This window comes from Prionailurus viverrinus, chromosome C2, assembly GCF_022837055.1.
Source record: "Prionailurus viverrinus isolate Anna chromosome C2, UM_Priviv_1.0, whole genome shotgun sequence".
NCBI lineage: Eukaryota > Metazoa > Chordata > Mammalia > Carnivora > Felidae > Prionailurus > Prionailurus viverrinus.
Window position 1 is genome coordinate 64,645,807 of NC_062569.1, and position 23,432 is coordinate 64,669,238.

General features: G+C 39.1%; 1 protein-coding gene and 1 long non-coding RNA gene across 7 annotated transcripts in view; one reads left to right on the forward strand and one right to left on the reverse strand.

Annotated features, from left to right (window-relative positions):
* PLD1 (phospholipase D1) overlaps nt 1-23,432 on the reverse strand; it is a 206,978-nt gene that overhangs the window by 103,597 nt on the left and 79,949 nt on the right. For all 4 annotated transcript variants that reach the window (XM_047874310.1, XM_047874311.1, XM_047874312.1 and 1 more), the window contains exons 4-10: nt 21,554-21,699; nt 21,199-21,304; nt 19,631-19,696; nt 11,805-11,863; nt 10,246-10,338; nt 1,858-2,010; nt 679-828 (exon numbers count right to left, since the gene is read on the reverse strand). In XM_047874310.1, the coding sequence (XP_047730266.1) occupies nt 679-828; nt 1,858-2,010; nt 10,246-10,338; nt 11,805-11,863; nt 19,631-19,696; nt 21,199-21,304; nt 21,554-21,699 (773 nt within the window). The remainder of the gene's footprint in view (nt 1-678; nt 829-1,857; nt 2,011-10,245; nt 10,339-11,804; nt 11,864-19,630; nt 19,697-21,198; nt 21,305-21,553; nt 21,700-23,432) is intronic.
* Nucleotides 26-23,214, forward strand: LOC125174686 (uncharacterized). 3 transcript variants are annotated; one of them, XR_007155512.1, is made up of 3 exons: nt 26-166; nt 1,941-2,020; nt 23,158-23,214. It is a non-coding gene; the product is annotated as an uncharacterized LOC125174686 (long non-coding RNA). The 3 variants fall into 3 exon arrangements; XR_007155510.1 differs by lacking the exon at nt 23,158-23,214 and adding an exon at nt 6,315-6,540; XR_007155511.1 differs by lacking the exon at nt 23,158-23,214 and adding an exon at nt 2,135-2,345.

Below are 23,432 nucleotides of genomic sequence, written 5' to 3' on the forward strand. Positions count from 1 at the left end.
CATTTATTTCTGTTTTACAGAAAGAAAGAAAGCAAACATATCTTACGGCAAAGTGAAAGACCGAAGCCACTGCCTGAGTTTCTACAAAGCCGCCAGTTTACTTTTCATAACTGAAAACCAAGGATTGAAAATACCATCTTCTGTCTACGAACTAGCAGGAAGCACAGTAAGTAGACGGAAGCAAGTGACCCGATTCTGCCGAGAGCACAACAAATTGGTCTCATCATCACATGAGTCAGATGAATTCTCTCATCCTGTTGAACTCACACCATTGTTCTTCTGAGACTGAAAACAGACCAGTTTCCAATCCATGGGCAGAAAACCACGCAATGCTTTTTATTTCAAAGAAATACCTAGCAAGTAAATTCTCGTCCTTAGATTATGGCTAATAACTTAAATAAACATTTTCTTTGCATCATTAAAAAATGTATGATGTTAAGCTTTTAAAGCCAAACTTCAAAATCTAAAGCTAGCTGTCTCAAGCTCACTGTAAAAATCTTAAAAACAAAAGTTGGAAAACTAATCTATGCTCAGGTAGTCCTATAAAGAAAGGCCCTTGTTAAGTATAATGCATATTATCTTACCACAGCCTCAAAAATTGATTCCAGATGAATTTATACCTACTATTATATTAGATACTATGACTACCTCAACAGTCTTAGAGCAAAATGATCTTACCATTTGGCTAATGTATTCTCTTGGATAGCAGCATAGGACCCGAATCGATGGTCTTTGAGAAAGTTGGTACCATATTTCTGGATGAATTCTTCTATAGCCCCTCCCCACCACCGAGCATGTCTATAGCTGTTGCATTTTAAAATAAGAGTCCTTCAAAGAAAAGCAAAATGTGGAAAAGAATGATCACTCTGTGTTCTGTCTCTTTAAAAAAAAATTAACAACTAAACACATGCCATATTGTTGAAAATTTTAAGCAAAGAGCATCTTACTTTTATCAAGAAAGCAGACTTCTGAACATTTTCAGCAAGCTTTTAAACTGTATATATAGAGCAATATATGGCAATATAACAAAAATAAATTTTCAGGTTATTTACTCACTCCTTCAAGCTAACATGCATAAAGGTATTTACTATGACCTAGAACTGTACCAGACTGTGAGGGGGATAATCTTGAACCTTTTACCATCAGAGAAAATCAGGAAGGTCAACATCTTTTCATATACATACATGCACAGACACACAAAACACATGCCAATGTGTATTAGAAAGGATGTGCATGTGTGTGTGTGTATGTATACACATATATAGTCAATGTGTGAAAAAGAGAAAAATTTATAATATATTCATATACATGAGGCCGAATGTATATATGGAGAAAATGACAACACGTATTGCATAACTATAGCCTTCCAGAAAGAAACATTTATCAACACACACACTCACTAATAAAATCTATAGTAAATGTATGCTTGAGTATCCTTTCAAGAGATCTTTCTTAAAATCTATGTGTAAATAGAATTTTTGTAAATCAAATCACATTTTTATGTTAACTAAAGGATATCAATTTATGAAGTTTTGTTTCTTAAAAATGTGAAACTATCACTCCTTAGCTTATCTGTTTGGTAAACTGGTTCCATTGAGTAGCTAATTTTATTAATAGGCATACATTTTGTTAAAACAAACACAAATCAATACATGTGATTATTTATTCTGTTGCACACTGAATATTTAATTCTTAAAAATTTATATAAAGAAAAGTAGTTTCATAATTTTTGATCAAAGATGAGTTCTAAATAACAATGTTCTAACATTTAAATTATTTTGCCTCCTCCTTCACTTAAGGTTGGGAGAAAAACTTTGTTTTTGAGAGAAATCTTTTTAAAATACTTGAAATTTCTACCTTGAGAGATTATCAATTCGGAGCCCGTATTTTGTCTCTGTCTCCTTCTTCCCCACCTTGATTTTGAATTCTTTATCTACTAGCAGGACGAAGGCAATGGCACCACTGTCTGGTTTCATATACAGTAAAAAGGAATCTTTCACTATCAACCACCTGTAAGAAGGTAATAAGTATTTTAGAGCTGTATTGAATTACTGAAACAAAAACAACAAATTATGACAAGCTAGGTAAACATTCCAGCAGACTGTAGATGCAATATTGTTTTTTTTTTACACAGAGGATTTCTTTTTTTAAAAATCACCATGAAACAACAACGAAAACTAATAAGAAGTCTATCATAGTTTCCGAAGAAGGACTCGGACCAAGCAATTCAAAGTAATTCATTAGCTTTTTATACACTAACGGCAAAGCCTGAAAGAATGTCCCCAACATCGGCAGGTGATGCTTGCAGGAAGTACAGCAGGAGCCCAAGCTGTTCGAAAAATGGAAATGCACTGGAAAAATGTTTACTAAAATAAACTATCATAAAAGAGGTAAATAAGCCTCTCAGTAGATAAAAATTATCCTTTGAAAATAACCCAATGAGCATCGAATACTCCACATATTCTGTTTTTCATTTCAAATTACTTGTGGTTTGGGGCGCCTGGGTGGCTCAGTCAGGTAAGCATCTGACTCTTGGTTTCAGCTCAGCTCATGATCTCACAGTTTGCGAGTTCGAGCCTCGCATCAGGCTCCATGCCGATAGCTCAAAACTTGCTTAGGATTCTCTCTCTCCCTGTCTCTCTGCCCCGCCCCTGCTTCTGCGCGCGCTCTCTCTCTCTCTCTCTCTCTTTCAAAAACAAACACAAAAAAATTCAAATTACTTGTGGTTTTAAGCACTATTCATAAATGATATTCAATAGGACATGATCTCTCCAAAGTATGTATGTATTCAATTCGATATATATTTGAAAGTTTCGTAGTGGAAAAATACAGTGATAAGCTGGGAGTTAGGGCAGAGGTGGAAACAGCACAGAGGTTTCCAGAGAGCTTACTAGGCTAGTGGGGTGCAAACAAGGTACTAGAAAATGAAAAGGTAATGGGTGTAAGGAGGAGGGAGTCCTTAGTTCTCAGAGAAAGGGCTAGAGGCACTCTCCCAAAGACATGGATCGCAGCAAGGCCAGAAAGGATCCTATTAAATAAAGCCCAAAGCAGGGTGGCAAGGTGTGCATCCCACACTGAGGGAAGAGTTGGAAAAGGCACTGAGGTGTGGAAATGCAGCATGTGTTGGAAGAGAGTTTGGTGAGGCCAGGGTCTCGGAGTATAGTAAAGAAAAATGAGCAAATGAGTGGAGAAAGGGGAAAACGGACAAAGGCCATATTAAGGAGGGTCTGATGGAAATGCTCAGGAGGCTGATTTTATATCATTGAACCAGTGTTTCCTAAACCTGCTTTGCCATCAGAGTATCTGGAGATGTTTGTTCAAAAAAATAATAGATTCCCAAGCCCCACCACAGATCCATTAAAAAGGCCTAACAATCTGTGTTTAAAAAAAGAAAAAAAAAACAAGAAACAAAAAACAAACAAACAAAAAAAACCACACCACCAGGGTTCTTATTAAATAAGAGAATCCTCATGCCCAGGCAAGAAATAGGATGATAATATCATTATAACTATGTTTCAGAAAGAAAGGTATGAAGGATAAAGAGAGATGTAATGTGCAGGTTAGCAAGCTACTAGAGTAGCATAAAATAATTCTTCTACTTGGCTGTGAATATGCATCACGTGGGTATCCTGTTAAAATGCAGACTCTGTGGCTACAAATTCTTTGTCTTATCAAAATGACAAGAAATAACAAGTGTTGGTGAGGATGTGGAGAAAAGGGACCCCTGGAGCACTACTAATGGGACTGTAAATTGGTGCAGCCACTCTGGAAAACGGTATGGAGATTCCTCTAAAAAATAAAAACAGAAATACCAAATGATCCAGCATTTCCACTTCTAGGTATTTGCCTGAAGAAAACAAAAACACTAATTCAAAAAGATGTCTGCACCCCAAGTTTACTGCAGCATTATTTACAATAGCTGAGATATGGAAGGAACTTAAGTGTCTATCAATGAAAGAATAAAGAAAATGTGGCAGACTATTACTCAGCCATAAAAAAGGGATCCTGCAATTTGTGACAACATGGATGGAACTAGAGAGGATATTACACTAAGTAGTAGAAGTCAGAGAAAGACAAATACCATATGATTTCACTTATATGTGAAATCTAAAAAACCCAAACAATCAAAATAGAAATAGACTCATAAATACAGAGAACAAGCTATTAGTTACCAGAGCAAGGAGGGGTGAAAGGACAGGCAAAATAGGTGAAGGGGATTAAGAGGTACAAGCTTCAAGTTATAAAATAAATAAGTCATAGGGATGCAAAATACAGCATAAGGCATATAGTAATATAGGCATATATATAGGCATATATAGTAATATAGGCATATTGTAATAACTTTGCATGGTGACAGATGGCAACTATACGGGGTGCCTGGGTGGCTCGGTCAGTTAGGCATCCGACTCTTGATTTCGGTTCAGGTCATGATCTCACAATCTGTGAAATTGAGCCCCACACTGGGCTCTGCGCTGACAGCACAGAGCCTGCTTGGGATTCTCTCTCTCCCTCTCTCTCTGTCCCTCTCCTACTCACATTGTCTCTGTCTCTCTCAAAATAAATAAATAAACTTTAAATAAAGTGAATGCAGATGGCAACTGTCTCACACTGCATACACCACCGTATAATCACGTTTACTTGCAATTGTATACTGATCAAATAAATCAGTTCATAACTGAATAAAATATCATGGGCATATTATACCAAATATTAGACAAAGTAAAGCACATTATGGAACAGGAAAGGCCAGAACACTGGAACACAGGTTAAACAATGCTGTAAATCTATAATAAATTGTTATTGAACTTGCTAACCACATTACGATTTAGTGGCTTTATAATATGGGATTTAATACAGACAGATCTACATTAGTCTCCACGTAGTTTCATTTCATTCATTTGTGTTTTAATATAGGCTGACTCCTACCCAATAAAAGTGGGTGGGATGGATCTTGGATAATGTACAGTAAAGGGCATACATGTGATATGGTTAAAAAAAGGAAAAGCATCAAGGTCACAGAAAGCAAATACCAAACCACAACATCAACATTATTATGGTGATGGCATGTCAGGGTGGGTCTGAGCTTCCCGGTTTTTCTTAGCCAGTGAATAAATTAAAGAAACAAAAAGGTATCCCTCAAAAATTAAATTCCAAAGAAGTTTCTCATGTGGGACCTAAGAGAAGGCAACTGAATAGTATAATGGATAACGTTTTCAATAACTGTCAGCAAATGCAGAAATTACACACTTTATAAGAATTCTCATAGCACTGCTCAATAAAAATGCCTAGGCCATGATATAAACAAGGACTCAGTGGTTCTCAGGGCCTGAGTTATGAGTGCAGACATGTAGCTTGCCTGTCGATAAAACTTAGTTAGCGATAAAAGAGAGTGGATGGATCACATATCTGTTAAAGTTCCTTCTTTAAAGGCAGTCCCTTGTCCCGGCTTGACTCGTGGTACAAGTTGGCGGGCACATGGCACGCCACAGCCCCATGGGACTGCTGTGCTATGCTGATGACTGGGAAGGAGCCACAGAGGCTTTGAACCCCTCGGCTGTCAGGTTTGCCAATCTGAGAAGAAAGACCCGCAGCAGACCCGTGAACCTGTCTACCTGGAAGTCCAGAATACGCAAATGGCATCAGAGCCGGCTCTCGCCAGAGCTCCACGCCACGGACAACAGTGTGGGATGACGATGGGATGACCCCTATCCAGGTGTACCAGCTCCCGTGGTCGGCATGACAAAACACATCTCAGAAATGCTTCTGGGAGCAGAGGCTGGTGGCACAACCACCAGGGCAAAGGCTGCAAAACACGTCCATAGGAACAGGCCACCAGGTACCACTGTGCAGATGTAGCCTGCACCAGGATACCCCGGGGAAGGGGGGCTCCGAGGTAGGCTGTGTCTTCCTGCAGAAATGGGTACTTTTCTTTAATTTGCAGAGGCTCTGTACAGGCTGTAAACAGCGTTCCTCAGCAATGGCAATGACAGCTGGTGGACTGCAGGGCCAGAGCCCTGGTCAGCGCTGGGGGTGCCACACGTGTGCAGGCATCCTACGTGCATTCCTGCCCTACCCCTCCAAGAGGCGGCAGCCTGGAAATAGAGAACTGCGTAGCAGTGACGGCTGGATTTTGAACGCTGAGTGCAAAAGATAGTAATTTCTATTCTGGTAACAAATTCTCTTTAATAGTCATTAGATATCAGGGTAAATTGACTCCTGGCCTTTATATAAAGCTCTTCTTAATTATGCCATTCATTAAAACTCTCCTGATTTCTTTCCTTTCTCTTTCGTCAACCGATTTTTTTCCTCAATAGGAGGATATGCAGCAAGAAAGGAGTTCGTCAGCCAGCCTTTGGGAGTCCGATCCCAGCTCCCTGGGCTCTGATCCCAGCTCTGCCACCCGCCTGACTGTGTGAACTTGGGTAACTGAGCCTGAGGTCTAAATCCATACAATGGGGATAACAGCAGTGCGCAGCTCAGACACGTTTGTGAGAAGTAACAGATGATTCATCTAGTAGCTCAGCACCGTGCCTCCCACTAATAAATATGCACTTTTACAAACATTCTTGTTCCAAAGTAGGTGAGATCATAGTCTGTTCTAACAAGATGCCTCCTGCCTGGGCCACTACTTGCTGGGGCTTTAAAATGTGGCCAAACCACAGGAACCAGCCATGACCTTCTCAGCCTCACCTTCTACCGTTCCCTCCCACCTCCTAGGTCTGGCTGTTCCTCAGACTTGCCAAGGTTATTCTTTGGGCATTCTACATTTGTTATCCCTCTCCCTACATATGATTTCTTCTAGATCCTCCTATGGGCAGTCCTTTCCTGTTACTCAACTCCCTGCTTCAACATTTCTCCACAGGGAGGCCTTCCCAAGCTACTCAATCTTAAAAAGCTGTCCCCGACCCAGCCCAGCCCACCCCAGTCCACTGCTCCATCATGTTTAGCTTCCTCCTAACACTTACCTCAAATTATTTCTCTGCTTCGTTAGTGTCCGTTGAATTCTTGGTATAGCTCAAAGTTCAGCAAAATAAGTCCTACATTTATTTCGTAAAATCTATACCTCTCCCTCTCTTCAGACATTATTTGAGATAAGAAGATTCTCATCTACTCCACTACCAGATGCAGAGGAGTTGCTCCCTAGATAAGCTGTTAAAGCAGATGTTTTAAACTGTGGGAAGAAATGTTTGCCCTGTTTGTCTTTCTTTCTTTTTCTTTTTACTTGTCCCTGAGAGAAGGTCGTCGTGAGACTTGATTGCAAGTTTAATTGCCCGGTTTGCTTTATCTGGTTTGTCAATATAGCATAAATGAGAAAGTGGTCAGAATGCTTTTTATGGGTCTAAATATAAAAAAGAGCAAGTCATGAGCGTATCATCCTTAAAAGTAACTCCTATTTAGATGCCAATAGCTTCTACCATGAGAAAATCTCTCAACTAATTTTGTCAGCTCTATCTTATCATTTTATTTGGTACTGATATTTTATATCCCACAAATGTGATTCAGGAAATACTTATTAATGGAGGAACCAAGGCTTCAATCTTCATGGAAAGATTTACACAATTTTAAAATGATGACACATTTCCTTCCAGGGTGGATCATATCTCTTTAGATTGGATTAAATCAGGCTTCAACCAAGACAAAGTTTAAGATGTAAGGGAGGTATATTCTTTTATATAATCAAGTCTGGCCCCCATCTTTTCTGGCTGCCCTTTCTCATGGAGGTGACAACTCCAACAGCAGTTCCTTGACATCTGGAACTAAAGTCACCCTCTCCCATCCTCAAGTCCGTCACCATCCTGTTGCCTTCGTTTTCCTTCAAAGCTCCGGCCCCCTGCTGCACAGATACCGTTTACACGGCCTGCCCACTTTGTCACTGCCTTCACTGCTCCTCCGGTAATGCTCTGTGGGGGCATGCTCTGTTACAAGAGCTAGAGCACATCCGGCCAACGTTAGGCACTCACTAAATGACTGCATGGACCAGACCAAGGCTTCTATTTCCGTTGGGCTGGCCCACGCGTCCACTCTGAGAAAAGGATGTGAGTAAAAGTGGTTTATAAGAGGGGCATCTTAGGGAGTTGTTAGGAGCCCTGGCAGGGAAGGACGGGAAGGTAGAGCAAGAAAGGAGCTATCAAGGATGTGTCGTGTTTTGTTGTGTCTGCATGTACTTTACTGTGGGCAGCTGGGCTGCAAACCTGCCGGGGGACTCTGGAGACAGTGCAGGGCTTGCTGCAGTGTCATGCCACCAGAGGGTGGAGGGGACCGGACTCCTGCCAGCTCTTGGCAATGGCTGCTTCTGGGGGCTGTGAACGCTTCCACTCTGCTCTGCACGCAGACCCTAACTGCCCGGAGTGTCTTCAAAGATTCCCAAGGGCTTGCCCTCTGCAACCTTGAGGTTGGCCCCAGCCAAAGCTGGTGAGCGGGGAGGACTGCTCAGGAGGAATCTGTACCAGGGCCCCCTACTGGGCGATTATGCAAGTTACAGCAGTTTATTTGAAAACAAGTGTTTTCTAGTATATTACTCCCTTTTTTATTTTAGTGTAATCGTTTAGTCAGAACATAGGAATCTTCCATTTTTATCTAGTCTAATCTCCTGATCTTTCCCGTGTAACTTCTTCCATCCTTTCAAAACTGAGAAAATAAGAGCCTGACTTACAGTATTTTTTGTTGGTAGTGTAAATATGTATAAAAGTAAATCTTAGGGTTTATATATTTTTAATACACACTTAGCTCAATTTCGTAATTACACATGAGCTCATAGATCTTTTTCAAAATTGGGGAAATAATATATAGTTCTTAATATTTTTCCAAAACTCCAGTAGATTATTATTGTAACCAGTAACTATTGTCTATTATATCCAAAACATTGTGATAAATGCTTTGAGAACACAAAGCAGAATCAGATGAGAATACTGACCCACAGGAGTCTTTGGTTGGGTAGGGTATGAATTAAAGTTCTCTGTCTATATCACACTTACCATAATACACATCCTCACAAATGTAGATCTAAAATGATCATCCCTGAAGTCTGACCAATTTTTCTTTTCTTTTTTTAGTTTTTAAGTGTACAGTTCAGTGGCTTTTTAGTATATTCATAAAGTTGTGCACCATCACCATTAATATCTAATTTCAGAATATTGTCACTCCCCCAAAAGAAACCCCATATCCATTAGCAGTCACTTTCTACTGTCCGTTCGTCCCAGCCCCTGGAAGCCACTCACAGACTCTATCTCTATAGATTTGTTTGTTCTGGACATTGCATATGAATGGAATCATACAATATGTGGCCTTTTGTGTCTGGCTTTCTTCACCTAGCATAATGTTTTCAAGATTCATTCATAATATAGCATGTATTAGTACTTCTCTTTTTTTCCACTAAAAATTTTTAGACATCTATTCACATACTTTAAAACCCTTTAAAATTGTATCTATTCACCAGTTTGTAATATATTCAAAAAAGTTGTACAACTATATATTTTCATCAACCCAGAAAGAAACCCCATATCCATTAATCTTCTTCACTCCTTTGTATGGCCACAAAATATTCCACTGTATGCATAAACCACGTTTTATTTAACCATACATCAGGTGATGGACATTTGGGTTGTCCCTACTTTTTGGCTCTTCTGAATAATGCTGCTATGAACATTCATCTGCAAGTTTTGATACAGACATATTTTTTTCAATGCTTTTGGGTAAATACCTAGAGTTACCATATGCCCCAGTAATCTCACTTCCTATGTTTAATATTTTGAGGAACTGCTGCACTGTTTTCTGCAGTGGCTGCACCATTTTATATTTCTACCAGCAACGTAGGAGTATTCCAATTTCCCTACATCTTTGTCAACACTTGTTCTTGTGCATCTTTCTCGTGAGAGCCATCCTTCTGGGTATGAAGTTGAACTTCGCTCTGGTTTTGATTTACATTCCCCTAAGGACTAGTGATGTTGAGATATCTACTTGTGCTCATTGGCCACTTGTATGTGTCCTTTGGCCGACCAGTTGTGGAGTTCTGTGGCCCACCAGGTCTTTATGTATATAATAAAGTTTGCAACCTCTACCTACAAGTCCATGTTTGAGTTTTAATGGTTAAATGGATGCTGAAGACTGGAACGTAAAATAAGTTAAAATTTGATCTGCTGTGACTTTCAAAGGATATATAATTGATTCATAATTGAAAACTAGTAGGTGAAAACTTCCCAAATACCCAGTCTATTAAAACGAATACACAAAGCTGCCAAGTCCTACCTTTTTGACCAGCGGTAGCAGGCTCTTCCCTGACCACAGCAATTCAAGCCTGGTATTCTGTGTCCCCCGGATCTCTTCATTATCATACCTTCTCTGAAAGACACATCAAGTTAACCCGGCGTCTTCAAATTTCCAGCTCACACTTAGCTGATACAGCCCCGCAACTTGGGACTAAATAAACTGTTACATAACTCTCCTCCCCACCCTTTCCTCCTTCACTCTCAAATTGCTTAATGTCACATTCGCTAGTCTGGATATTCTAGCAGCTGATCTCTAAATGCACCTGGCCGGATTGAAGCCAGCAACATTCTCTTACTCACACTGCAGACCTTAAGCATCCTTGCTTCTGGCTCCAAATGCTGACTGTACCCTCTAGTCATTGTGACAAGCTGAAAAAGACCCCACACATTGCCAAATGCCTGCAAAGGAATGGTTCAGCTCACATTGAGACCACTGGAGGTGCTCGCCCACATGTTCCCAGGGATTTCTGCATCTTTTCACCTACAGTTCTAGGACCAAGTCATACCAAAGGAGTAGAGCACAGCTATGAGAGCTTTGGAAAGAGAAATATCTTGATTTTGAAAGATAGGACAAGAAATAATGATAATAATGGCTTGGGGCACCTGGGTGGCTGAGAGGTTAAGCAACCAACTCTTGACTTCAGCTCAGGTCATGATTTCATGGTTCATGAGATCGAGCTCTGTGTGGGTCCCTGCACTGACAGCTCAGAGCCTGCTTAGGATGCTTTCTCTCCCTCTCTTTCTGTCCTCCCCCAGTTATGATCTCAATCTCTCTCTCTCTCTCTCTCAAAAATAAATAAACATTTAAAAAATACTAATGGTTTAATGAAAGAAAAAAATTAAAACAATTACTAACAATGCTCTTAACTCAAGAAGCTAAGTAGGCTCTATATAAATAACATCAAGCTCTCTCATTATGAAGGAAAATAATAAGTAAATTCCAATCTTGTTACCTAACAAATTTTACACAGTATTATTTTTAATCATGAAAATGAGTGAGAAATAGCTAACTTTTGTAACTTGTTAAAAGAAGGGATCTGGCATATTTGATTTTTTTTTTCAATTCACATACATTATACTAGTTTCAGGTATACAACACATTGATTCAATATGTGTATATATTGCAAAATGATCACCACGGCAAGTCTAGTTAGCCTCCATCGCCACATGCAGTTCTACATTTTTTCCTTGTGATGAGGACTTTTAAGATCTGTTCTCTTGCCACTTTCCAATATACAATAGTGTATATTTATTTCTAATGCTTTCTCCCGTATTTCATACTTGCCGCCTGTATTAAACATTCCTACTACTGGGCCAGAGGAAATCTGCGCTGTAATAAGAGAGTGGAGCAGTTGATTCCCTTGTTCAACATAGCAAGGTACCACTGTGTATAAATAGAGTCCCTGAGAGGCTCTGACTCTGTTGAGGAGAAAAGAAGGTAGCAGGAAAGCCAGGTAGGCTTTGTCACCATGGCATGCTGGCAAATCAAATGGTAATGCTTATCAACTTTCACACTTTAAGATGCAACACGGAACTTACATGCCCTTTGGTCCCAAATCATGGATGAAAGACAGCTGGCTTATGTCAAGGAATTCTGTCTGAAAAGAGGCCAGAAATTCATACTTTAGAAAGTCAGAAGGAAAAAAGACGTACACATTTGAAAAAAAACATGCATTAGATACCGCTATGTGTAAACACATCTGGGGGACTACACAGAACAATGGCATTGCCCTGTTTTCGCCTCTGCAAGAGAACAGATCAGAAGTGTGTACATAATTCAAACACAACCTAGAAAGTGATGTCTGCTCTCACACGTAGAGACAGAATGTTCAAGAAAGTTGAGGAGAGAGGATTTACTCCCAAAACTCTTCTGTGTTTTCTTTGCTGGAGAAGGGGGACTGTGTCACATAGTGTGCACACAAATAATAGTGGTGTGTGAAGGTGGCAATGTTGGGGCCAGCTTCTGAAAGGTGGGCTAGACTTGGCATGTGGAAGTGGGAGATGAAGGGGGAAACAGAACAGGGAAGGTGTAAAGAACTCTTGGGATGTACATTTGGGCTAGAGTGAGGAAGATGAAGATAGTTACGTGAAATTAAATGGCAGAGTAGGTTGAGGCGAGTTTGGGGAGGTCTTTGAACATCAGGAATACCAGAATATTTTAATACAAATGAAATAAAATGATTTTATGTAACAATAATATAAAAGTCATTCTATTTTTATTGAGTAGCAAAGGAAGCGAATTTTAGGCCCATCTTTCCTATACAAATTATAAGATAAAAACTACAAATATTATAATAATGACACCAATAGCTAACATTTACTAAGTACTTAGTATCTATCTGTTGGCCCCCTACTAAGCATTTTTCACACACTGTCTCAAATCTCTCTGAAATAGGTGCTATTTTTCCCATTGTACAGAAGAAGAAACTGAGGATTAGAACAGGAATAGGCAAACTTGCTCTGCAAAGAGTCAACAAAAAATTTAGGTTCTGTGAATCATATACTTTAACTATTGTAACATAAAAGCATCCATAGACAATACATAAATGAATAAGCATGACCGCATTACATTAAAACTTAATTTATGCATACTAAAATACAAAATTTAATATAATTTTTATGTCACAAAATATTACTCTTTTTAAATTTTTTTCAAACATTTAAAATGTAAAAACTATTCTCAGCTCATGGACCATACAAAAACAGGCAGTGAGCTTGATTTGGTCCATGGGTCATAGTTTAAAAGCCCCGGGTGTAGAGGGGCACCTGGGTGGCTCAGTTGGTTGAGCATCCAACTCATGCTCATCCAACTCATGACTCAGGTCATGATCTCACAGTTCTTGAGTTCGAGCCCTGCATCAGGCTCTGTGCTAACAGCTGAGCCTGGAGCCTGCTTCAGATTCTGTGTCTCCCTCTCTCTGCCCCTCTCCCACTCACACTCTGTCTCTCTCAAAAATAAACATTAATTTTTTTTTTTTTTTTTTTTTTAGAAACCCCTAGTGTGGAGAAAGACATTAATTGTCCAGGGGCACCTGGGTGGCTCAGTCGGTTGAGTGTCTGACTTCAGCTCAGGTCATGATCTCACAGTTTGTGAGATTGAGCCCCACATCAGGCACTCTGTTGTCAGCACAGAGCCCGTTTTGGATCTTCTGTCCCCTTCTCTCTCTGCCCCTTTTCTGCTTGTGCTCTGTCTCAAAAAAAAAAATAAATAAACTTAAAAAAAAGCTAAATAAACTGTCCAATATCAATAATTAGCAAGGGTCAGACTAGTCAGTTTCCTCAAAACAAAGCTGCAAAAGCTGTAAGCCATTCCCCATGAGTGTTAGATGAAAATATGAAAGTGCAGAGGGGAAAACCAAGAACATTACGTGATTCTCAGCACACGCAGGAGTTTTATCTCATGTATTCCTTGCAACAACTAGAGTTACACATTATTTTGTTCCTAAATTACAGTATTTTCTTTAAAAGCAGCCACAGTAAGCCCAGATCTACCAGAGGTTGCAAACCATGCAGTAACAGCATTAACAGAAAATTCGAAGTCAAAAAAGATATGCTCCTGGGGTCAAGAAGCAGAGGGGAGACCAGACACGGAAAACACTCCATATCCACAAAGTTCTGTGGGAAGAACCACAACAATTACATGTCAAAGTAGTTATGGAGGAAAGGGGACTACTTCCTTGCTGATGTGACACTTCAGACGAAATGGCATTTGATCTAGGCTTGTAAACGGGATTAATAAAATGAAACATAACAGTTTTCCTTTAAAGTTTTGTATATGTGATGGAAAATAATCTAATATTAACCTTGGAAGAAAAAAATTACAAATCTTTCACTGCTGTCAGTCTTTATCCAATTGTTTCCATATCTTTCTTAGGGTTGTTTGAGGAAGTATTTAAAATTCAGAAAGACTGGGGCGCCTGGGTGGCTCAGTCGGTTAAGCGTCCGACTTCAGCTCAGGTCACGATCTCGCGGTCCCTGAGTTCGAGCCCCGCGTCGGGCTCTGGGCTGATGGCTCAGAGCCTGAAGCCTGCTTCCGATTCTGTGTCTCCCTCTCTCTCTGCCCCTCCCCCGTTCATGCTCTGTCTCTCTCTGTCTCAAAAATAAATAAAAAACGTTAAAAAAATTAAAAAAATAAAATAAAATAAAATAAAATTCAGAAAGACTTAGAAACCCCAAATCAAACATATCCTCAAATTAAATTTTTCATAAAGATTTTATATAAAGTCTTTATGTTTCATTTCTTACATAAAAGATGGCGATTTGGTATCATATTTTTTTATCTGATTTGTGGAAATGCTTCAAATTAGAGAATGTAGTAATGCATGACTTATTAGAAGTGACATCACAGACTTTGAGCATGGAATCCAAACTGTTTCAAAACCCTAAACCACAACTTCTCATTTCATCTCTAGGGAGCAGAGAGAAAATATCAATCCTGGTTTATACTGGAAGAAACTATGACAGAGGTGTAACTAATTTATGCAAAGCTACAGAACAGATAAATGGTAGAACAGGAAATGAAAAGCAGAAATCAAGGAAACCATTTATCTAATACCTGGATAATTTCTTATTCATATAGCTCTTATCATAGAGTTAACACCGGAAGTATTCTTTGAAATAATTCCAAAATCATAACTTGAGAATATCATAATAAAACTGCTAAGTGTAAATTAAAAATATATGTATTAGTAATACAGAAAATGTAAAGTTGTGCACCAATATAAAATGAAAAATGATCTTCATCACTTTAGTTTCACTAGGGAGAGATTTCAAGAAAAAAAAAAACTAGCTCTATTATAGACAAAAAAAAAAAAATCTCTGGCCATGCATGCTCTAAAATAGATTTATCAGATTAAAAGTGAATGTGGCAAGGTCAATTTAGAAGCAAACCCCAATAGGCACCTGCGTGGCTCAGTCAATTAAGCATCCGACTTCAGCTTGGGTCATGATCTTGCAGTTTGTGAGTTCGAGCCCCACGTGGGGCTCTTTACTGACAGCTTGGAGCCTGAAGCCTGCTTTGGATTCTGTGTCTCCCTTTGTTTCTGTCCCTCCCCTTCTCTCTCTCTCTCTCTCTCTCTCTCTCTCTCTCTGTCTCTCTCTCTCTGTCTCTCTGTCTGTCTCTCTGTCTGTCTCTCTCTCTCTCTCTCTGTCTCTCTCTCTCTGTCTCTCTGTCTCTCTCTCTCTGTCTCTCTCTCTCTGTCTCTCTCTCTCTGTCTCTCTCTCTGTCTCTCTCTCTGTCTCTCTCTCTGTCTCTGTCTTTCTCTCAAAAATAAACATAAAAAAAGCAAACCCCAATAATACATTTTGAAATTTAACAAAGATTGTGTTGTCCAAACTTTTCAGTGTATCTTTAGTGATAATAATTCCATTTTCTATTTGCACAAGTGATACTCAAGAACATGAATTAATGATCAATTTAGCTGGACAGTATTCCACTGGGCTTATTGATCTTTTGAATAATGCATTAATCAATGTTTTTTTTCAAAGAAACTTGTGAAAAATACAATTAAATATTAGAGAAACAGGAAAGTATATGACAAGGGACAAGCAAGTAACCCAAGGGGTAACAGTAAACCCTGGAAATTACCTGGCAGTCATATATACACTACTGTCCTACCTCATCTTTGTACTAGAAGAGAAGGGAGGTGTTCAGCAGTCCCCTTTAAGCCTGAGGTAACAAAAATTCTAGCAAGTGCCAAAGTAGGAAATTCTCAGAAGGGACACAAGAGCATTGGGTTGGGCAGGGCCTTTATGGTGAGGCTGGGAGGTAGGCTCAACTATGCCAGGAAAGACTGCCTTCACGGTCAGACGGTTAACACCACACCAGAGAGAAGAGAAGATGGCTCATCTGTGGAGGAAACTGAGAGGCTGGACTCTCCCAACTCTCAAGACTCAATCATGAGAATGACAACACCTCCCTTAATTTGCAGGCGCAGCTGTTTAACAGTAGCTTCTTTGTTGGCATGGAAACACCTTTATTCATCTCTACCCATTCTTCCCCTCAAACTAAATTCATTCACCTCACAAAACACGGGAGGGGTGAACTCAGTATTATTAACCTACAGGATGTTTATCTTCAGATTCCTTCCTTCCAACAGGGGAATTAGCTTGAAATTAGCCTCTCAGAGGTAAGGAATCTGAGTTACGACAGTCAAATGACTTACCGGAAGTTAGCAACATCATCATATCAACCTAGGACCCTTCTCTTGGAAATTATGCACTTTGTTCCATTTCTAGATTTTAATCTTCAGCTACAAAAATAGTGCATTTACTGTTTCTAATGACTCTTCCTTTAAATTCCCTGGAATCTAAGCATTTTCCAGTTATTAATTAAAATGCCCAGCTAGTAGGTTCAATACTAGAGCTAGCACTAATAAAATTTAGAACACAAAAGGAATTCTGCTTGAGATTTTGTATGTTAATTGAGTAAATACATCACTCTCTTTTTTTTTTAGCATATTATGCCTTGAAGAGAGTCAAAATACATTTATCCCTATTTTATAAATGAGTAAAGAAAACAATGAATTACCAATAATCTCTGAGGGAACTATCTAATGTTAAATCCACTAAAACACTAAGATGTTCTGTTTTTCAGAACCTCAAAGAGTATAAAAGAAATTTTATTTTATTTTTTATGTACTTAATATTTTCTTTTATTTTATTATTATTTTTTAATATGAAATTTATTGTCAAATTGGTTTCCATCAAAAGGAATTTTTAAAAAGTCATTCTCTGGGGTGCCTAGGTGGCTCAGTCTGACTTCAGCCTAGGTCATGATCTCACAGTTCGTGAGTTCAAGCCCCACATCAGGTTCTGTGCTGACAGCTCAGAGCCTGGAGCCTGTTTCAGATTCTGTGTCTCCCTCTCTCTCTGCCCCCGCCCCCACTCACATTCTGTCTCTCAAAAATAAACAAACATTAAAAAAATTTTTTAAGTCATTCTCCTGAATAAAAAGTTACTTATCTAGGGGCGCCTGGGTGGCGCAGTCGGTTAAGCGTCCGACTTCAGCCAGGTCACGATCTCGCGGTCCGGGAGTTCGAGCCCCGCATCAGGCTCTGGGCTGATGGCTCGGAGCCTGGAGCCTGTTTCCGATTCTGTGTCTCCCTCTCTCTCTGCCCCTCCCCCGTTCATGCTCTGTCTCTCTCTGTCCCAAAAATAAATAAACGTTGAAAAAAAATTAAAAAAAAAAAAAAAGTTACTTATCTAAATACCGACTTAACCAATGACCATATGAATATAAGAAAAGTTGTCCATGTCTAATTTCACTGAAATTTTATTGAAATTTGAGATATGATCCTATCTGATCCCTTGACCTATGATCCATGACCTCTGGCCTAAAAACCCAAATTAATTTCTAATAGGTTTGCTTTACACTTATAAAAATAAGTTAATTATATATGATTGTATAAAAATAACTTTTAATATGATTTTATAGACAAGAGTTTTAATATTTCTCACAGTTATCAAAGGAGACACAAAGATGCCAATCTAATTTGACAAATATGAGGCAAAAGCCTATAAATCTAGTCTCCAGGCCAGAGTGCCTCACAGGAAAGTTAAATACTGTTAGAAGATAAGAAAGAAAGAAAGAAAGAAAGAAAGAAAGAAAGAAAGAAAGAAAGAAAGAAAGAAAGAAAATTAAGATAGATCAAACTGTATCTTACAAAAGTTTGAATCATTTTGGAGAATTCTGTTCTTGGGGTAAATAAGTTGCCATCAAAAATGTGGAGTAACATAAATTAGGTGAGTTGTAACCAGCTTTTCCCTCTCCAAGGAAATGTTTAGAAGACATTCTAGAATTTCTAGATACACTATGGCTCAACTTTGGAAAATGTTTTATGATTGGAAAATAAATTAAAATGAACATTTAAAAAAAGGTAATCATCATTTAATCAGCATTAGAATCCAAAATGTAGTACTATCCATAGAAAGAGAAGACTAAACTCAGCAATCACTGTTTCAAAGCCACAAGAAATAGTACAAGTAAAGTCACAGGCAGGCAGAACAGTAAAACAAATAGAAAATTATTGCATACCGGTACTAGTACACATTTAAATAAATCTCTATTAAAGAAAACAGCATATGTGATTTCAGAGAGCACAACAGGAAGCAGCATTTTTAGCAGGAGAAATAGCAGTTAACTAATTGTAAATAATAGCAGTGATATCCTTATTCGTTATACTCTTTCAAAGATGCACATTCCTGAGTCCTAGGAGGGAAGAAATCCCTCCCACCCTCCTCCTCTTGAGATCCTCTGGTTGGACCCATGTTGGCAGTCTCCCTGGGAAAATACTTCTCCAGGATTACAAAACCACATACGCTCCTTCAAGTCCATCAAACAGACATACAGCAAACTGCTGTAGAAGGGGGACTGTGGCTCGGCCCCGGATCCTTTGTGCGTAAAGGGGACAAGCCGGGTACATGTCCCGGCCTCCAAATAATACCCTGGCGGGCAGCAAGTCACCAGAAAACTCCAAAGAGTCCAGGTGCTCTTGCTTCCTTTCCTCAATACACAGACAACTTCCCTTATGTGACACCACTCTCTAAACTGGAGGCCACATCTTGTAGGACATATCCGTGTCTGTCCTTAAGTTCCACATACACCACATGCGTATGTTCAACCCCACAGCCGTACAGTTTATAAGACACAGACACAAAAACACAATAATCCAATATTGTCTCAGTTACCTGGACTTTTGATAATTGAAGGTGAACCCTTTAAAAACACCCCACCTCCAAGGCCTCTAAAAGGGCTGTGCTTCTTGTTTTCTGAAAACTTCTATAAAAGCCCACCCCCTTCTGTTTGCCAGCTGTGTGCCTCCCAGCTGCTTCTAAGCCCCACCACCTCTTTTCTCTTATTTCTCGGGAGTTTTTTCTCTCCCTAGCTTTTCCCATGCTTCTCACTTTCACATGAAAAGACAGGCCCTTTATAAGCATCGCAGGCCAATCAGATGGCCAACCAAGCAGTACGCTCTGTCTAATCTTTGGGTATTCAACTCTGCTCAGCTGTTTTCATCACTTATACTCAGTGTTTTTTTGGTTTTTTTCTTCAGGGTTAGAAATGCTTGGGGGCATTATTCTGGAAACCTGAGAAGAGAAGGGCATTGATTTCTAGATAATCTAGGCTAGACCAGTGTTACAAGTTCATCTAGACACATCAATTTATAGTTGATATTTTTAAAAACAGCATCACTGTGAACTAGATTATTGCTGTCAAATCAACTTTGCATTCATTTCACTAATTTTAACCCGAGGAATACACAAGTGGATACAAGCACTTGTGTTGATAAAATGATCCAAAATTTAGCAGCCGATTTATGCTTTTATAAAGTACTTCAAAATTTAAGTCACTGAACGGTACTTACTGTTGCATGGTAGTTTCTATACATGGGCATTTTCAGTAGCTTTGTCAAATAATCTTCCAGTTGTTTCTGTAACACAAATATAGGAGATAAGAGATAATGTCCTCATACTTAAAATTTTAAACAGTGACAGTGGTGTGACCATTATCCAATCTTTACTTCTGCAATTTATTCAATTATTTGTTCATATTATCAGTGGACAAGGAATCTTGAATAGCACTAAGGAGTTATTTCCATAGTTTCCCTGAACTTTTATTTAAATTGCTTCCTGCTATTCAACTTTTCATGTGCTTAGGTCTTTTACAAACTGTTGAAGAGGCCCAAGCTGTATATTCGTTCAATCTTCCATAATTACTAGCACAGGACTTGCCCATAGTAGACTGTTTTAAGGCATTTGTTGATTTTATCAAAAACCTCGATTTCCTTAATTTCAACACTGAATTTACTACTGGTAGATATACTGCAATTTTTTTTAACATCTCTTCAGGGGGAAAGGGGGGAAGTTTAAAAAGAGAGAGAGAGACACACACTTTCTAGTACTTATATTTTGATTTCAAATATGGTCAAATGTGAGAGGTTAATGACAATCACATCGACTATGATGATGTGTGGATGCACTGTTAAAGCCACAGCTTCTCATTTTCAGCTGCATTTTCATGTAAGTGCACACAGTAACCCCAAACTGTATCATTTTCCATGATACATGGACAATATGTATTCTAGATCCCTAAAAGGATTTTAAACAAGATGACAACTATACAAAGGAGAAGTCAAATATCCCTTTCAGGATAAAAGTTTCAGATTACAAAACAGAGCTGATATTTCCTTGTTAATTTTCTTTTTTTTTTTTAACTTTTATTTATTTTTGAGACAGAGAGAGACAGAACATGACAGGGGAGGGTCAGAGAGAGGGGGAGACACAGAATCCGAAGCAGGCTCCAGGCTCTGAGCTGTCAGCACAGAGCCCGACACGGGGCTTGAACTCACGGACCGCAAGATCATGACCTGAGCCGAAGTCAGCCGCTTAACTGACTGAGCCACCCAGGCGCCCCTCCTTGTTAATTTTCTACTGAAAAACAATTCATCTTCTACCCTGTGCGGCACCATATCACTGAGGCAGAGCACCTGCTCCTGGGGCTTCTGCCCTACTCTTCTCTGACCCTAAGGGCCCACTTATAGTTTGGTAATTAGACTTCACATATACTTGGGACAAGCTACTATGAAGTCTGGAGCAAACGGGTAGAAATAAATGCTTTTAAAGGAGTTTATCTCAAAACCCTCAATGGTGAGCTCAAGCTTGACTCACAACCAGACCAAAGAGGTTCCTGCAGAGGAAAACTTCTTCATAGAACACTCTTCCTCTTCTGGGAAATGCAACCATTCTGAGTGCAGCCATTCTGACCTGGAGAAGAAGGCTGCCTAACAAGTTCCAAAGATGCTAAGCTAGCCTGTGTGAGGGATCAGGGGGAAAGAAAAGTTGCAGCCAGGTCCCCCTCACCTCCCAGGAGCCGCCATGTTTCTACAGCACTGCAAAATTATATTTTGAACAACAGAAGACTGAAAGGGCTTACCCTTCTACCGAAGAATTGTTCTTCTCTGATCATGTTTTCAGATGAACGGGGCAAACTTGGCATCTCTCGAGGCTCTTCTTTGACATTCTGTCTTCTAAACGTGTGCCTAACACACACACACACACACACACACACACACACACACAGGAAACATTTATTATTCTTTGAGTATTACTCTCATTTAAATGAAAGCATAAATATGAGCATAAAAGCATTTTATGTTTGTTTTTAGAAGAGCCTGTTTAATAGAAATATCCACCAACAACGGACAAGTTAGCCCATAATATAGATAAAATACTCTTTCCATCCAGCTTGCATACTGGGATAACTTTATAATTAATTCTGAAACAGTTACCTTCTGGTGGGAATGGGGATTCGGATAAAAGCTTTGTACTTGAGCAGCTCTCTATGAAATTCTTGAAAGTGTTTGAATTTCCTCTTAACTTGCCATTTAAATTCCCCATGTGTTAATTCAATAGTGTAAAGATTGATACTTGGTACCTACAGTGATCAATAAAAATGATTGATATTTTAGATAACAAAGTCTAAAGTCTTTCAATGAACAATAGCTCAGACAAAATGTTTCCTAAAACAAGTGGTTACAGAAATAAAATTTCCATATATATATATTATATATATATAATATATATATAATGTATATAATATACATAAAGACAAACTCTGAATCACACCAAAGATAAACTTCCACAAATCATATTGCTCTAAATACACACACACACAGCCCTGAAACAAGAAATCAGGTAAAGGAGACAATGAGTGAAGACCCTAATTAGATATCAGCGGTGATTTTGCTTGTCCCAAAGTATAAACAGTGAACAGACCACTGGAGCGGGTGAGAGGAAAGCTGGAGGAAATGGATTCCAGGAGCATGATCTTAGCCAGCGACTTGTCCTTCACAGATGACATTAATGCCTTCTCCTTCTGAAACATATTCCAAGGTCCACCCCTGTCTACAACATCTCCTTGCTCTGAAGGACCACCAGTGGCCAACAAGGTACAGGATGATTAGAGGGAAAAAGTGAAAGACTACGCACAAAATATTTTTCCCAATTACTTAACTAAAATGAATCCCCATTTAAAATTTTAAAAAATATTTCTTATTAAAATGCAAATATATCTTGGTAATGATTTCAATCAGGACTAACAGGCCTGGGGGATAGTTTTGATATAGTACAAAGTGTTAGGAGACTGAGGGATGTTTATAAAGCGGAGGAGATCTTGAAGGAAGTTCCATGAACAGGGGGATGGTGTGTAGGGTGGCTAGGCAGTGGGCACTCTGGACTACCCAAAGGACACTGGCCCTTCCTGGAAGATTTAGGCACCAAAGATGTTGGGGGTAGGAGAAAATAAATGTCTCTTCTGCTACTTTATTTATCCAGGCTCTGGTGTCAGCAACCACATGCGTGATTCCTGGCCCTCAGTCCTATTTTTTTTTAATCTTTTAAAAATTTTTTTAATGTTCATTTGTTTTTGAGAGAGACAGAGAGAGACCGAGACAGAGAGCAAGTTGGGGAGGGCAGAGAGAGAGGGAGACACAGAATCCAAAGCAGGCTCTAGGCTCTGAGCTGTCTGCACAGAGCCTGATGAGGGGCTCAAACTCATGAACCACGAGATCATGACCTGAGCTGAAGTCGGATGCTTAACCAACTGAGCCACCCAGGCGTCCCCCACAGTCCTATTTTGCTAACTTCTACATCTACACAGAGTGGCCATGCTTTACTATATAAAATATGAGCAAGAGTATCAATGCAACTTGTGCTCTTAAGTCTGAAATCCAGCCATATCACTGGTAAATATTCAAATGTAGCATTTGCTTCGGTTCTAGTTAGGATTCATGACAATTACTACAACTGGAAGTAGAAAAAAAAACAGTTCTGGGGTTCAATATTATATGTTGCCTTTTACTTTACGTTCACTTTTACTTTTACATTACTACAGGTGTCATCCTCCATCATGTGTCACAGAGAAGAATGCAGGAAAAATTGGAGTGGCCAGAAACTTTGCATTCAAGTGAAAAATGCTCAATTTAAGACGAACCAAATAAATAAGAAAAATTATACAATTTAGGAAAGCTACTACATTTCCAAGGATTATATCTACAAAAACTGAATACTTTAAAACTTTTTCAAATGCCAAGTTTTATCCCTCACATATAAATCCAAGACTTTGTACACCAAACTTCTTAGCAATTGTGAGGTGGTATGATACGATGA